We start from the raw sequence: 12,076 nt of genomic DNA, 5'->3' as shown, positions 1-12,076 counted from the left end.
AAAATGTCAGCTGTAGCATTGTAACTAAAATAATCTACGGCTAGCTAACATTAGCATCATGAAGGTGGCGTGATTTAGTAACATTATAGCAGAAGACTCTTGTTTTTCTGCTCCATTAGAAAATGTAATAAATGAACAGGAACGTTTCAGTTTCAATTGTAGCTGCGTTTCCATTAACCTGCTTTAATGCTCAATATGTCGTGGTTTAACTGGAGCGATATCATGAAAGGAGAAAAGCCAGCTTTATTCACATAACATGACTTAATGGAAACACAGAACATTCACATCTGTGTTTTGTCAACTTTTCTAAAAGAATCGTGTTGCTCAAACTGCAATGGAAACCAGGATAGGGGCTCCTAACTGTGACCATGTTGCTTTTCTTCACACTAACTAGATTTTTATTCCAGTGGCATCTGCTCTGTATTTTCCTGCTGAAAATTATATTTGAAAGTGAGAGCAGTTATGAAGTCCTGCACTCAGTCCCTTAGGGATAGAGGACCAGAAACACTCTCTGGTCTGTCCTCATTGTCGTAACTTGTTCTCAGCTCATGAATCTTCACGCTCTCAAATCTGGACTTACAGACTCAAAGTTAGTTTTCAGCTCAATAAATAGTTTTCTGTTGATGTCTCCAACACGTCTGACTCCACATGAAGCTGAACCAGACCTTGTTCAGGGTTTTACTTCTGCAGAACATCAACATGGCCGAAAGTAAAACCTCTGTGAGGTCGACCTCTGCGTATGTGCGTCTCCGGTTGAAGGCCTGCAGGGTCTCTGAGCGACATGCAGGCGGTTGATTGTACAAACTGGAGGAGTGCAAACTGTTCCAGACATTCAACACGAAGAAACAATAAACAATGAGTCCATTTCCCTCTTTCATTAAGACTAAAAACTAAAATAAAGCTACTGTAAAGTGGGTTTGGTTTGATATTAAAAGCGCTTCCTTTGGAAACAAAAAGACTACCAAAACAAATAGATTCAATGAAGACCAGTATGGAAGAATCTCTGAACTGGAAGAACAAGTCGCTTGAAATACTTGAAGAACCAATGAGGAGTGCTGGAGGTTTTCTTATCAAACATCTGAATCAAATGTTTCAGTGTTTGAAAGGAGAATCAAGAACTCGTCAAGCTGATCAAATATTTAAAACGATAATCAGGATGGGTTTCAAAGACTCAGTTCAGAATGAGGTCTGTGTAGAGTCACGAGTTTGATATACTCATACATCAGATTGGCTACCAGTAGGGGGCAGTCTGGAAGTGGATGGAAAACATTACTGACCCCCCAGTTTGTTGTGGATTCAATGGAAAATGGGGAGGAAAACAAATGTGAGTTTTTTAAGAAACCAGTTTAAGGTGCAAACCGCCGCCCCACATCACCTCTGAGGCTTTCAGTAAAGGACTAGTTTCAGTAAGGGACTGTCAGTCAATAGGAGGACTTTTAGTGAGAGACCATCAGTTAAGAGCAGAACTTTAAATAAGGGACTGTCAGTCAGCAGCAAGGCGATGAGCAAGGGACCGTCAGTCAATAATATCAGAGTTTAAAGCTATATAACAGAGACAAAACAATAAACTATCAAAATAGGAAATAAAAAAACAGGTTATATTCCGGAAGCAACGTTTCGTAGAGTAATGTGTTGTTAAGCGTTGGTTTTTAGTTCCAAACTACTCCCCCCCTCCCCACGGAGACTAGCGGGACACAACAGCTGCCTTTTGATTATATATACACACACACTTTTTTATAGGTTTTTCCTTTTCATTTGTTTTTCCTATAAAAAGACACTATCTGTTCTCCTCTCCAGCTGTCCAGGTTGGTTCTCTGATCCAGAACTTTACAGAGTCTCCAGACAGAATCAGTCCTACCAGCTCTGTGTGACGCTATCCTTCTATCTGAAAACAGTGTAAAAACAATTGACCTCCACGAACAGCCCAGTCACACTCCTCTTCCACCAGGTGCTGACTCAGTCCGTCAGTCTACTGATCAGTCAGCCTGTTCATCAGCCCGTCCAATCAGCTGACTCTTTCGCTGACGGCAGTCCGTGACTCTACGGTTTCTTCTCGGCTGGGGCATGGGACGGCGGACTGGGGGACGATGTCTCTGAGCTCCCTGCCCTCACCTGCTGCTTCTGGCTCTGCCCGAAGCCTGGCCCTACCATCTGCCCCAGGGATAAGACCGACCCCGGCCCCAGCTACTCCAGGAGGTCCAGTAGGCATGGAACTGGGAGGTCTCGAGGTGCTGTTTGAACCTCTTTCTCCTCCTAAAACCTCTCTGCTCTCTGATGTTGTGGCCAGTTCCCCTCTCCCCTCGACCCTGACATCTTCCATGCTGACCTCTCGGCTAGGTGGCAGGCTTCCCCGACCAGCCCGTGTGGTGCTCAGATCTTGGGGCTGTTCACTCTGGTTCTGCTGAGCAGGGACCAGATTGGTCCTGGTTAGGCTGGGAGATGGCCGATGGGAAGAGTGCTGCGCATGAGGCCTGCTTAGCTGAGGGTGGGGCTGGGGGCGCAGCTGTGTTTGAATCCGCTGAAAGTGTTGTTGTGCTTGGGACTGGGATTGGGACTGGGCTGGCCTAGGCTGGGAGAGAGACTGTCTGGGTTGTGGTCTGTATTGAGTCTGGGGTTGATGTTGCGAAGGGTGCCTCGTTTGCAGTTGGGGTTGCGCTTGATGCCTCGGTTGCAGGTGAGGTTGGGCTGGGGTCCTGGACTGGTACTGAGGTTGAGTTTGGGCTGGGTTCCTGGACTGGTGTTGAGGCTGAGTTTGGGCTGGGGACCTGGATTGGTGTTGAGGCTGCAATTGGGCCGGGGTTCTGGGCTGCAGTTGAGGCTGAGGTTGGGCTGAGGTTCTGGACTGGGATTGAGTCTGAAGTTGGGTTGGTGTCCTGGTTTGGGGTTGGAGTTGAGGCTGCAGTGAGTGCCGGGGCTGGGATTGAGATTGTTGTTTGAGCTGGCTCTGGGGTTGAGACGGGTGCCTGGGTAGGGTTTGAGGTTGGACTGCTGTGGGGGACTGTGTTTGTGGATGTGAATGCCTTGTTTGGGGCGGGTGAACATGCAGAATGGATGGGGACTGAGGAGGTTGTGACTGAGGTGGAGCATGCTGAGCCTGAAGTGGGGTTCGGTGCTGGGCTGGGGATTGGACAAGCTGTGACTGGACTTTTTGGGGGGATGCCTGGGCCTGACTGTGGGCTTGGGCCACAGGTTGTTGCGGCCGTGGCTGAGGCAAGACATGCCTGGTAGGAGAGGACTGGGGGGGTGCCGGGTATCGAGGCTGGGCTTGGGGCTGACTGGGAGACTGGGTCTGGGGATGGTGTTGAGGGTGGGGTTGGGTCTGGTGGTGCGGTTGAGGGGGAGGATGCTGAGGTTCAGGCAGGGACTGAGGCACAGACTTGGACTGTGGTCTGGAAGGAGCTTGCTGGGTGTGCTCCGATTGTTGGGTGGTGATCAGAGGCACAGTCTGGCACTCGACTTCAGGCCTGGACTGGCTGGAGGGTGTTGAGTGTCCAGAGGCTGGAGGCGGAGGAGGAAGAGGAGGAGGCTGATCCAATGTGGAGGCAGAGGACTGTTGGTGGCGGTGATGATGATGGTGGTGGTGGTGATGATGGTGGTGTTTGTGAGGTGGCCTGTCCTTTCTTTTGTGGCTTTTTGATGGGCTAATGCTACTGCTGCTGCTGCTACTCCTTCCTCCTCCCTCTCCTCCCTTATCACCAACATCTTCACCCACTTCCTCTCCTCTGTTTCCTCCATCTCCTATTCCCATTTTCTCCTTGTGCTTCCTCCCTTTATGCGTCTTGTGGCCATGTGATTGGCTTTCATCTGAAGCTGTGGGCTGCTTCTGTGATTGTGATGGGCTCTGCTCAGAGGGGGCGGGCTGAGGCTCTGAGGTTGGAGCCCCCTCCCCTATACTTCCCTCTCCCTCTGTAGTAGCTCTCCTTGTGGTCTCTGTTGTCGTAGCCGCTTGAGTCTGAACAGTCTCCCGCTCCTCCACTGTTTCTCTCGTTTTGCGTTTTTTGATTGGGAGAGCTGTTTCCTGGACAACAGGTTTGGTGGAAGACTCCTTGGCTGCTCTCCGTTTGGCCTCAGCAGCTAAGATGGCAGCTGCAGCGTAGCTCCCAGCTGTTGAGCTACCAGAGGTTGATGCCGAGGAGGTGGATGCTGTAGCACCTGTTGATGCTGCTGAAGCCAAGGCTGGTTTCCTACCCCGTTTCTTGGGGGCAGTCTGTGGTGGGGGTGGAAGTTCCTGTTCTGATTTCCTCTTTCTCCCAGGACGGGACTTGGGCACTAGGGCAGGAGACACCACCTGCAGGGAAATTAACACATCAACAAGTAGCATTAGCATCAACATTATTACTGCTTTTTTTAAAACTTTATAATAAAGCACTAATAATAAACTGCATTATGAAAGGTCCTAAAGCACTAACTACACCTTCTGCATCTACACAGCTGCAAGGCCACATCAATGCACACATCCACCTGAGTCTGAGGATCTGCTCTAGACAGAGCTTTGAAATCCTCCCCATGAAAATCACAAATATAACTGCACAGTCTTGGCAAAGTCCTCAACACCCGTTAAAAGACACCCTGAAGGACAAAGTCATACGTCCTCCCTCAGTGCATTTACATACCCTTACATTCACTCATGTGTCAGACTCTTGTCTCCACAGAGACTCAGCGAGGTTGATCAGTAAAGCTTCAGGTCAGTACAGACCTTGGTGTCAGGACTCAGTTCTACATCTATTTAATAAGTGAAGGAGATCAGGTAAAGAAGTGAGCTGAGAGTCAGAGCTACTTAGACATGTTAGGGTGTTAGAGGTGTTAGGAGAAGAGGTGCTCTCTGAAGAGAGGAGCCTTCAACAGGGTCTGGAAGATAGAGAGGGACGCCCCTGCTCTGATAGTATTGGGTAGCTTGCTTTCAGAGCCGGGTATCACACAAACCACAAGTAGACTATCCTTGAAAGAATAAACTGCTGGTAGAGTAAGGAGTTTCTAAAAATGTCCCTTGCTTCACCCAACAGTATCTCCACTCACGGTGAGCAGCTTGGGCAAAGTTTCTCTCTCTTGCCTTAGTCATTGAACTTTCTGAGGCCCACTGAAAGTCTTTTCTCGCTGTCTCTCCACCAAGGTTTTTATATCTCTGACCACAGTAAAGATGATTCTTCTGCTACCTTTCTGTTGAGCCATGAGTTCCTTGGGCTTAACAACGACTAAAGGTCTTTTCCTTAAAGATCCTGTAAAGCAAATTCACAGATTTGTTTATAAAATCAATATATATGTTGGAGAACTATTCCTGAAAACGTGTGAATCATGTGATACTTGTGTGGTACTGAATTATGCAGTTATACGTTAAACCGTGTTTCATAATTTTCGTGTTAAGCGTTTTTTTCGGGCGGGGCCTAAATGGGGTACTGATGATGCACTTGGACCCCCACTTAGCATATCCCGCCCCTAAAGCTGTAACGGTATAAAAGTATGGACTGTACTATCATCAGTGGTCCTCCCGCTATTAAAAGCCAATACACTTCTTTTCCACCGCCAGTTGAATTTGTCTTTCTGTTCGGACTCTGGACAAACATACCTGCAGGGGGCGATGTCACCTCTGCACTTAGAGCACACACACAGAAGCAGTGGAGGAAGAGTGAGCTGCTAGCCGCCCTGCAAACTGGTGAAAGTCTGTCAAGTGTCGGAGCCTCCGTATGAGATGTTTCAATCTGTGATTGTGTGTTTTTAAAACTTTCAGAGCTGCAGCTCACTCTGTCATCCCCACAATCAGTGTAGCCGCGGTCCTCTGAGAATCGTTACAGCAGGAAAAGAGGCGAAAATTAGCGGGTTCACCCGGGTTTTGTGTTTAAATCAATGCCGATCGGAGCCGAGTGGAGCAGGAGCCAAGAGATACCTGTGTCTCCTGCAAATTCATTTAACCCGGCTGTGAATGCAGATTAAACCCTTCATCACTGCCGACAAAAGCCCGATGTTAGCGGCTCTCAGCAGTGTATAGCCTATAAGCTAGTTCTCTTACCGATGCTGAAATCGAAATAGATAAGGTCCAGGGCATCGGACAATTTACAGCAATTTGTAATGTGAAAGGATGTACAATACATGTGTGTGAGTGTGTGTGTGTGTGTGTGTACAATCAATGCAGCTGTTGGACACAGTCATGTTTCCTTTCAGTATAAATTTGTTAGACCGTTAAGAGATGCGGAAGCTCTCCCTATGTTGGGCGTGGTTTCAGTGCCCCCAGCGTTCCAGAGTTGATAATACTGTTTATTTTTTCACAAGTTTGAAACCTAATTTTATATATTTGACAATATTTTTATTCATTCAAATTTGGCAGGGGGTTTAATATGCCATTTTTCTGTGGTGTGGCAAACTCAGAACTCATAAGTTTTTCTGCTTTACAGAATCTTTAAGCTTCATCTTGAGTATGCACTAGCTTATTCTTGGGTTGCCACAATAGGAACCAATAAACCTTCAGGCCACAACTTTAAGCAGACATCTGAAAGCTTTGAACAAGACTTCCATGAAATCCACATCCACACCCTACCACGACAAAGGTGGAAGTTGAAGACCTTGCACAGACGCTCCTCAGACAGATGTTCCCAGTTCACCCTCACTACAACTTTGGCTTAAAACAGGTCTGTCTAGCAGCCTGCCATCAGTTTTACTGACCACCAGGTGGTTAGGTCAGTTAGCATCTCTGCTACAATCTTATAAACGCATAGCTCACTTGGGTCCAATTTGTCTTTCAAGGACCTCCCAAGACCTGCTGAAGGATTGCTCTGATGGTAATGGGAAACACAAGCCGCTCCACCACAACAAGATGTTGATTAATGGATGAGATAATTGCTTAAGAATGTGATCATCTAAATTATATTAGAACATCGTTTGATATTATTAAGTATTTAACAATGCTCTCTGAGTATCCCTGGCTTATTGTTATGATCCTTACACTGAATGACAGACAAGCCATACCTTAGAGGCAGTGGGGGTGGTGCCAGTTGAGGACTCTGCCTTGCTGAAGGGCATCTTGACCAGCAGTTTGCCCGGAGTTTTCTCAACCACGCGCTTCATGGCCACGCCCTCTGTAGCTTGCCGCATCTTCCCACTGCCTACATAACCACAATGGAAGATAAACACATTCACAAAAACCTGAGGAAAATAAGAAATGCTCACAGGCTCTACTGACTGTTGAGTTCAATATAATGATATAAGTTTAACTCTCATTATCCGAGCCTGAGTACCTTTGGGCCGCCCACGGCCTCGCCCTGACGGTTTCACCACCTTCGGTTTTTTGGGGGGACGTTTCTCTCTGCGTGAGGGGCTTCCACGTCCGGTGACAGTAAAATCAAAATCGTTGGGGTCAGTGGTCGTGTCACCGACCTTCTGGAAGTAGGCAATAAGTTCCACCTTGGAACGAAATGCCTTCCCCTCTGAGCTGAACAGTAAGACAAAAAATCCCAAAACAAACATCATCATTAAAACCGTGCAACTATTCCATCTCATCATGAAGAAGTGACACAGCATCAGGAGAAGGTGTGGATTACTTGATCAAGTAGACATCAAACTTCCCCGCAGAGCGTCCGGACTTCCTCTGTTTGAGTTTGCGAGTCCAGCCTTCTGGCAGTGACGGGTCGTCATACAGCGGCCCACGGTCCCGGATGATGGAGCGCCGCTGCCTGGGAGAACCTGCAGACTCACTGCCGGCTGCAGATTCTGATCCTGGTGCTGACCCTGGCTCTGAGGGGCCCGCCACAGGATCCAACACCTGCAGGTAGGAAGGGTCGAACATAAAATCAGCTTTTCTTACAGAGCGTGTTTGTATCATATAGAATTATGTCACGTTGTTTGGTAGGTGTTCAAACATGTTCCCTCTAACTCTGGCTAACTTCTAACTCCCGTTATTGGCAAAACCTGTCTGTACCTGTGTCTGTGGCTCCGCCCCTGTCTTTGGCTGCAGCCCAGTTGTTGGGGGCGTGGCTGATGATGTGGTCTCAGCCCCCCGTTCAGCATGGCGGCGCTCCCTGCGGGCTTTCTTGGTCTTACTGTGGGACCTGTCTCTCTCTCTAATGGGGGGCTGAGGGTCGACAGGTCCCTCCTCACCCTCTTGACCCTCCTCCCTGTGAAAACAGATGACATCAACCTGTTAACATTACATCTCTTATGACATCACATGGTTAAAGCTGCACAGTGTTCTGTTTAATTTGTCAGTCCGGCCTCCTTTCTAATGGGGTGGGGGGAGTTGGGTGGTAGTCCCTCTCCATCTCGCTCTCTCTCTCTCTGATGATAAATCAGTGTCGTTTTCTTGCTGCTGCTGCCTCTTAATGCTGAGAAAGAAGAGACTGTGGAAGTACTTTCCTAATGCACAACTTTAGTTTCGACTCACATTTGCCCATGTGTATAATAATGCTGCAATGTCATAACTGATTTTAGTACAGTAGAAGCTGAACCAAGGACAGTTTGCCTAACTCACTTTGGCTGTGACAATGATCAAACATCCACATTGAGCTGCTGTCCTCTCTGCTTGAAGCTCCAGTCTTTGTCAACAGGACACGGTCACACCGACAGATAAAACAGCTGCAAGTCAAAGTAGCTTCAGAGACAATACCCTGCTTCCACCACCAGAGGGCAGTAAATTACATGATGAATGAAACAGGCATCAGAACCTTTATTAGACAGAAAGCTGTTCTGAGATCAGATGAAGGGGGGATATCACTTCACTTCAGTATAGTTCTTATTTTTAGCTTTTAACTTTAACTTTAGCATTTGAGGCAGAATGAGGCTTTTATTGTGAAGCAACTATGGGAATTATTAAAGTTACAGCAACTGATAGTGTCCCTGAACGCACCAACAGGAAGTTCTCAATTCAGTCTCTGAACCTTTAAGAAGACTATGATGATCCCTGTGGTGGTTTTTCTCAGCAGCAGGGTTCAGATCTGTGGTCAGAGACAGACTCAGACTGAAGACTGTAAAGTAAAACCAGATCCACACAGTCATAATGTGGCTGTAAACAGGAAGTGATGTTTACAACAGCACAAACAGACATCAGCTGATGTCTCACCTTTTCACTATAATGTTTTTGACACGTGTCCACTGTGTCCTTCACTGACTGAGAAGGACACAGTTTGTCTGTTTGTCATCTGTGCTCTCTGTCACTAAGTCACTTAAAACTACAATAACATGGTTTTTGATTGACTTTTAAAAAATACACAGGTCTTCAGACAGGGGCCACAGGCCCCAGGGCCCGAAGGGTCCATTCAGTCATGACACTTTTCATTCAGTAAATAGACCTTGATCACTGAAGACAGGTGTTGGTCTAAACACTGTTACACAGGAATAATAACTCTTTTCACCTTATTCTAATGAAACTCATTTTATCCACTGAAGAGAAGTTCACAGGTGGTGAACACCTTCTCAGGTGAACACCTCCTCAGGTGAACACCTCCTCAGGTGAACACCTCCTCAGGTGAACAGTTCCCAGGTGAATGTCGTGATTACTGTCTGACAAATCTGATCTTAGGTGACCTGCAGACACCAGGTCTTGGTCTGGAATCAGTCAAATATAATCAATCAATAGATAATCACTTAATGGTTGAACTTATTGACACCTGTGGGGATGATACCACCTCAATGTATTTACCAGGTGCGTGAATTCACTTCTTTTTATGTCACGTTTTTCTCTGCACTTCCAGCTCTATTTAACAATAACATCCAATAATATCATTCATTTATCATTAGACATGAACCAGACCAGGACCAGGACCAGGACCAAGACCAAGACCAGGACAAGACGATGAACGGATTAAAAAATAACTCATCACTTTCAGGGCCCTGTGAATTTTAGAGAGTTTTTCTGAAATCACAGAACATCACAGCAGTTTAGAAAGCAGCAGCTCTATTTGAAACCAGATCTGTGACAAAGGTTTAACATCAGTCCTGATTCAGAGCTAATCGATCAGATCAATAATCAGCTCTGTGTCTTTAACTGAATTACCGAAACAGGAAAATGTCCCTGCACTGTTTATTACTGTGTGAACAGCAGCAGGTGAGTTTATATGAGGCTGCACTTCATGATTATTGTCATTAATTAATGACTCATGATGAATCGAATGTTTGTAAAAATCAGAAAACTGACAAATGTGACGATCACAGAAAGTGACACCTTCATCGTTCTGGAGAATAACAATCACAATCATCATCATCATCATCATCATCATCATCCTCATCCTCATCCTCATCATCGCAGTAATAAATCATGGTTTGTATTTGTTAAAATAATGAAATCAACAAAGATTTTTAGAACCAGGAAATAATTTTAAAACAACAGGTCGTTGAAGTACTACAGTGAAGTACTACAGTGAAGTACTACAGTGAAGTACTACAGTAACGGAGTACAGTAAAGTAAAAGCTGCAACTAGAGTCAGTTTTCTACTTTCTGTCACCTCCACCCCCCTGACCCACCCTGAGACCCAGGCCGTGTGTGTGTGTGTGTGTGTGTGTGTGTGTGTGTGTGAAGCTGCAGGTGAAGAAGCAGCCACAGGAACAGGAAGTGAGCTACAGAGGAAACTGGGCCACACACACAGAGCGTCCTGTACACACACGGTCACAGGTTCGACTCCCGCCTGAAGCCCTGACCCACACGCGCGTGCGCACGCTCACACAGCTGCCTGGCTCAGCGGCTCCGAGGCAGCGTGCGTGTGTGTGTGTGTGTGTGTGTGCGTGTGTGTGGAGGTGGGGGTTAACCCGGGGTACTGAGCCGCCTGACTGTGTTTGTCCCCCTCACATGAAAACACTCTGTGTTTGCTAACTAGCTTGTAGCCGTTAGCTCCCTGCCTATCTGACAGCGGCGGGCGGACACACCACCATTGACCGGGACTGTGATGTTTGTGACGGACACACCACCGCCGACCCCCGGCCTGACTTCCCGGGGAGTTGTATGGAAGTCAGAGCGACACAGCGGCACACGGAGAGCAGGCTAAGCTAAAGCTAAGCTCCGCTCCGGCTACAGCAGCTTAAGTACAGACTTAGCAGTAAGTTGGTGACGTATTCCCGCTAACCCCGCTCCGCCGCGACAGGCCGCGGAGAAAACCAACGCACTTTACTTCAATAAAACACACGACAGAAAAAGCTCGGCGGCGGCAGCTCGGCCGCGCTTTAACGGGGGATAAAATGTAAAAAACCCACTTACAGTCTCTCCTCTCCGCTCTCCACGGCGGCCATTTTTATTTAAATAAATAATTTTATATTAAAAAAAAGCCTCCAAACATCTCTGCTCCCTCCTGCTGCACCCCGCCCCCTCCGACTCCATTTCCAACCGCCGTCAGTCTCCAAACACCGCGAGATCTGCGCCAACATGAGGTCAACGCAGCGCAGGGGCGGTGTAATCCCGCGAGATGTGACGGACTGAGACGGTGAAGCTGAGACGTTCAGGGCCGGCTCAGAAACAGACGGAGCTGCAGACCTTCAGACTGTGTCTGCGGAGCTGAGAAAACCCAGAGTCCCTGCTGCTGATCAGAGTCCAGGTCTGGACGGATTATGACTGGCCCCTGGACACAGACAAGGAACTGGACCCCCACCCCTCCTACAGAGAACCCCCCCAGACTGAAAGTCTTTTTGTGAGAAGAACACTCACTTCCCACAGGGGCTCGGGACCAGGGCCCCAGGGCCCTCCTGTGAAATATTTTTTATAATTAATTAATTAATATTATTCAGAGTTGGGTTCTGACAGAAATGTGATATAAATGTTAATAAACTGATGAACTTTGTTTAGATTTTAAAATAAAAGAGATTAAGAGATTAAGATAGCCATAAAAGCCTGATGTTTCACATCATGACACAAACAAATCATCATCTGTATAATTTAAGTTTCAATAAACTCCCAAGTTTGAAAAAGTGAAGCCAAACTTCACATACAGAACTTTTCTGTGTGATAAACCTGAGACATGTCAGGTCTTTACTTTTTTAAACTGTTTTTCTCCTTTCTGTGATTAAAAATGTCTTTTATCTGTTTAGAAAAACAAATGATTTAATTACCTGTGTGTTTTACATGTAATGATTTGTCTGTTTACTGCCCTGTGTGAAGCTCTTTTGAAAA

At 46.8% G+C, this 12,076-nt stretch overlaps 1 protein-coding gene across 1 annotated transcript; it reads right to left on the bottom strand.

Annotated features, from left to right (window-relative positions):
* Positions 1-223: 223 nt before the first annotated feature.
* Positions 224-11,304, bottom strand: mecp2 (methyl CpG binding protein 2). Its single transcript, XM_071477535.1, has 6 exons — positions 11,171-11,304; positions 7,907-8,102; positions 7,530-7,750; positions 7,227-7,420; positions 6,958-7,094; positions 224-4,288 (listed from the first exon to the last, which is right to left on the bottom strand). Exons 1-6 carry the CDS (start codon positions 11,200-11,202, stop codon positions 2,006-2,008), a joined length of 3,063 nt encoding a protein of 1,020 aa, XP_071333636.1. The 5' UTR covers positions 11,203-11,304; the 3' UTR covers positions 224-2,005.
* Positions 11,305-12,076: the final 772 nt, after the last annotated feature.

The sequence above is a fragment of the Trachinotus anak genome, unplaced genomic scaffold (assembly GCF_046630095.1).
Source record: "Trachinotus anak isolate AG129_WGS33_773 ecotype Australia unplaced genomic scaffold, CSIRO_AGI_Tana_v1 ptg000004l, whole genome shotgun sequence".
Lineage (NCBI taxonomy): Eukaryota > Metazoa > Chordata > Actinopteri > Carangiformes > Carangidae > Trachinotus > Trachinotus anak.
Note: the sequence above shows the minus strand (reverse complement) of the source record. Positions and strands in the feature narration are given on the sequence as shown.

What these genes read in the sequence shown, in the direction of transcription:
- mecp2 (XM_071477535.1), bottom strand. Translation starts at nt 11,202, where the DNA reads ATGGCCGCCGTGGAGAGCGGAGAGGAGAGACT. An exon ending in AGGCCGTGGGCGGCCCAAAG is followed by an intron (nt 7,095 to 7,226) that starts GTACTCAGGCTC and finishes GTGGTTATGTAG; the next exon opens with GCAGTGGGAAGATGCGGCAA. An exon ending in CCACCCCCACTGCCTCTAAG is followed by an intron (nt 4,289 to 6,957) that starts GTATGGCTTGTC and finishes ATTTCCCTGCAG; the next exon opens with GTGGTGTCTCCTGCCCTAGT.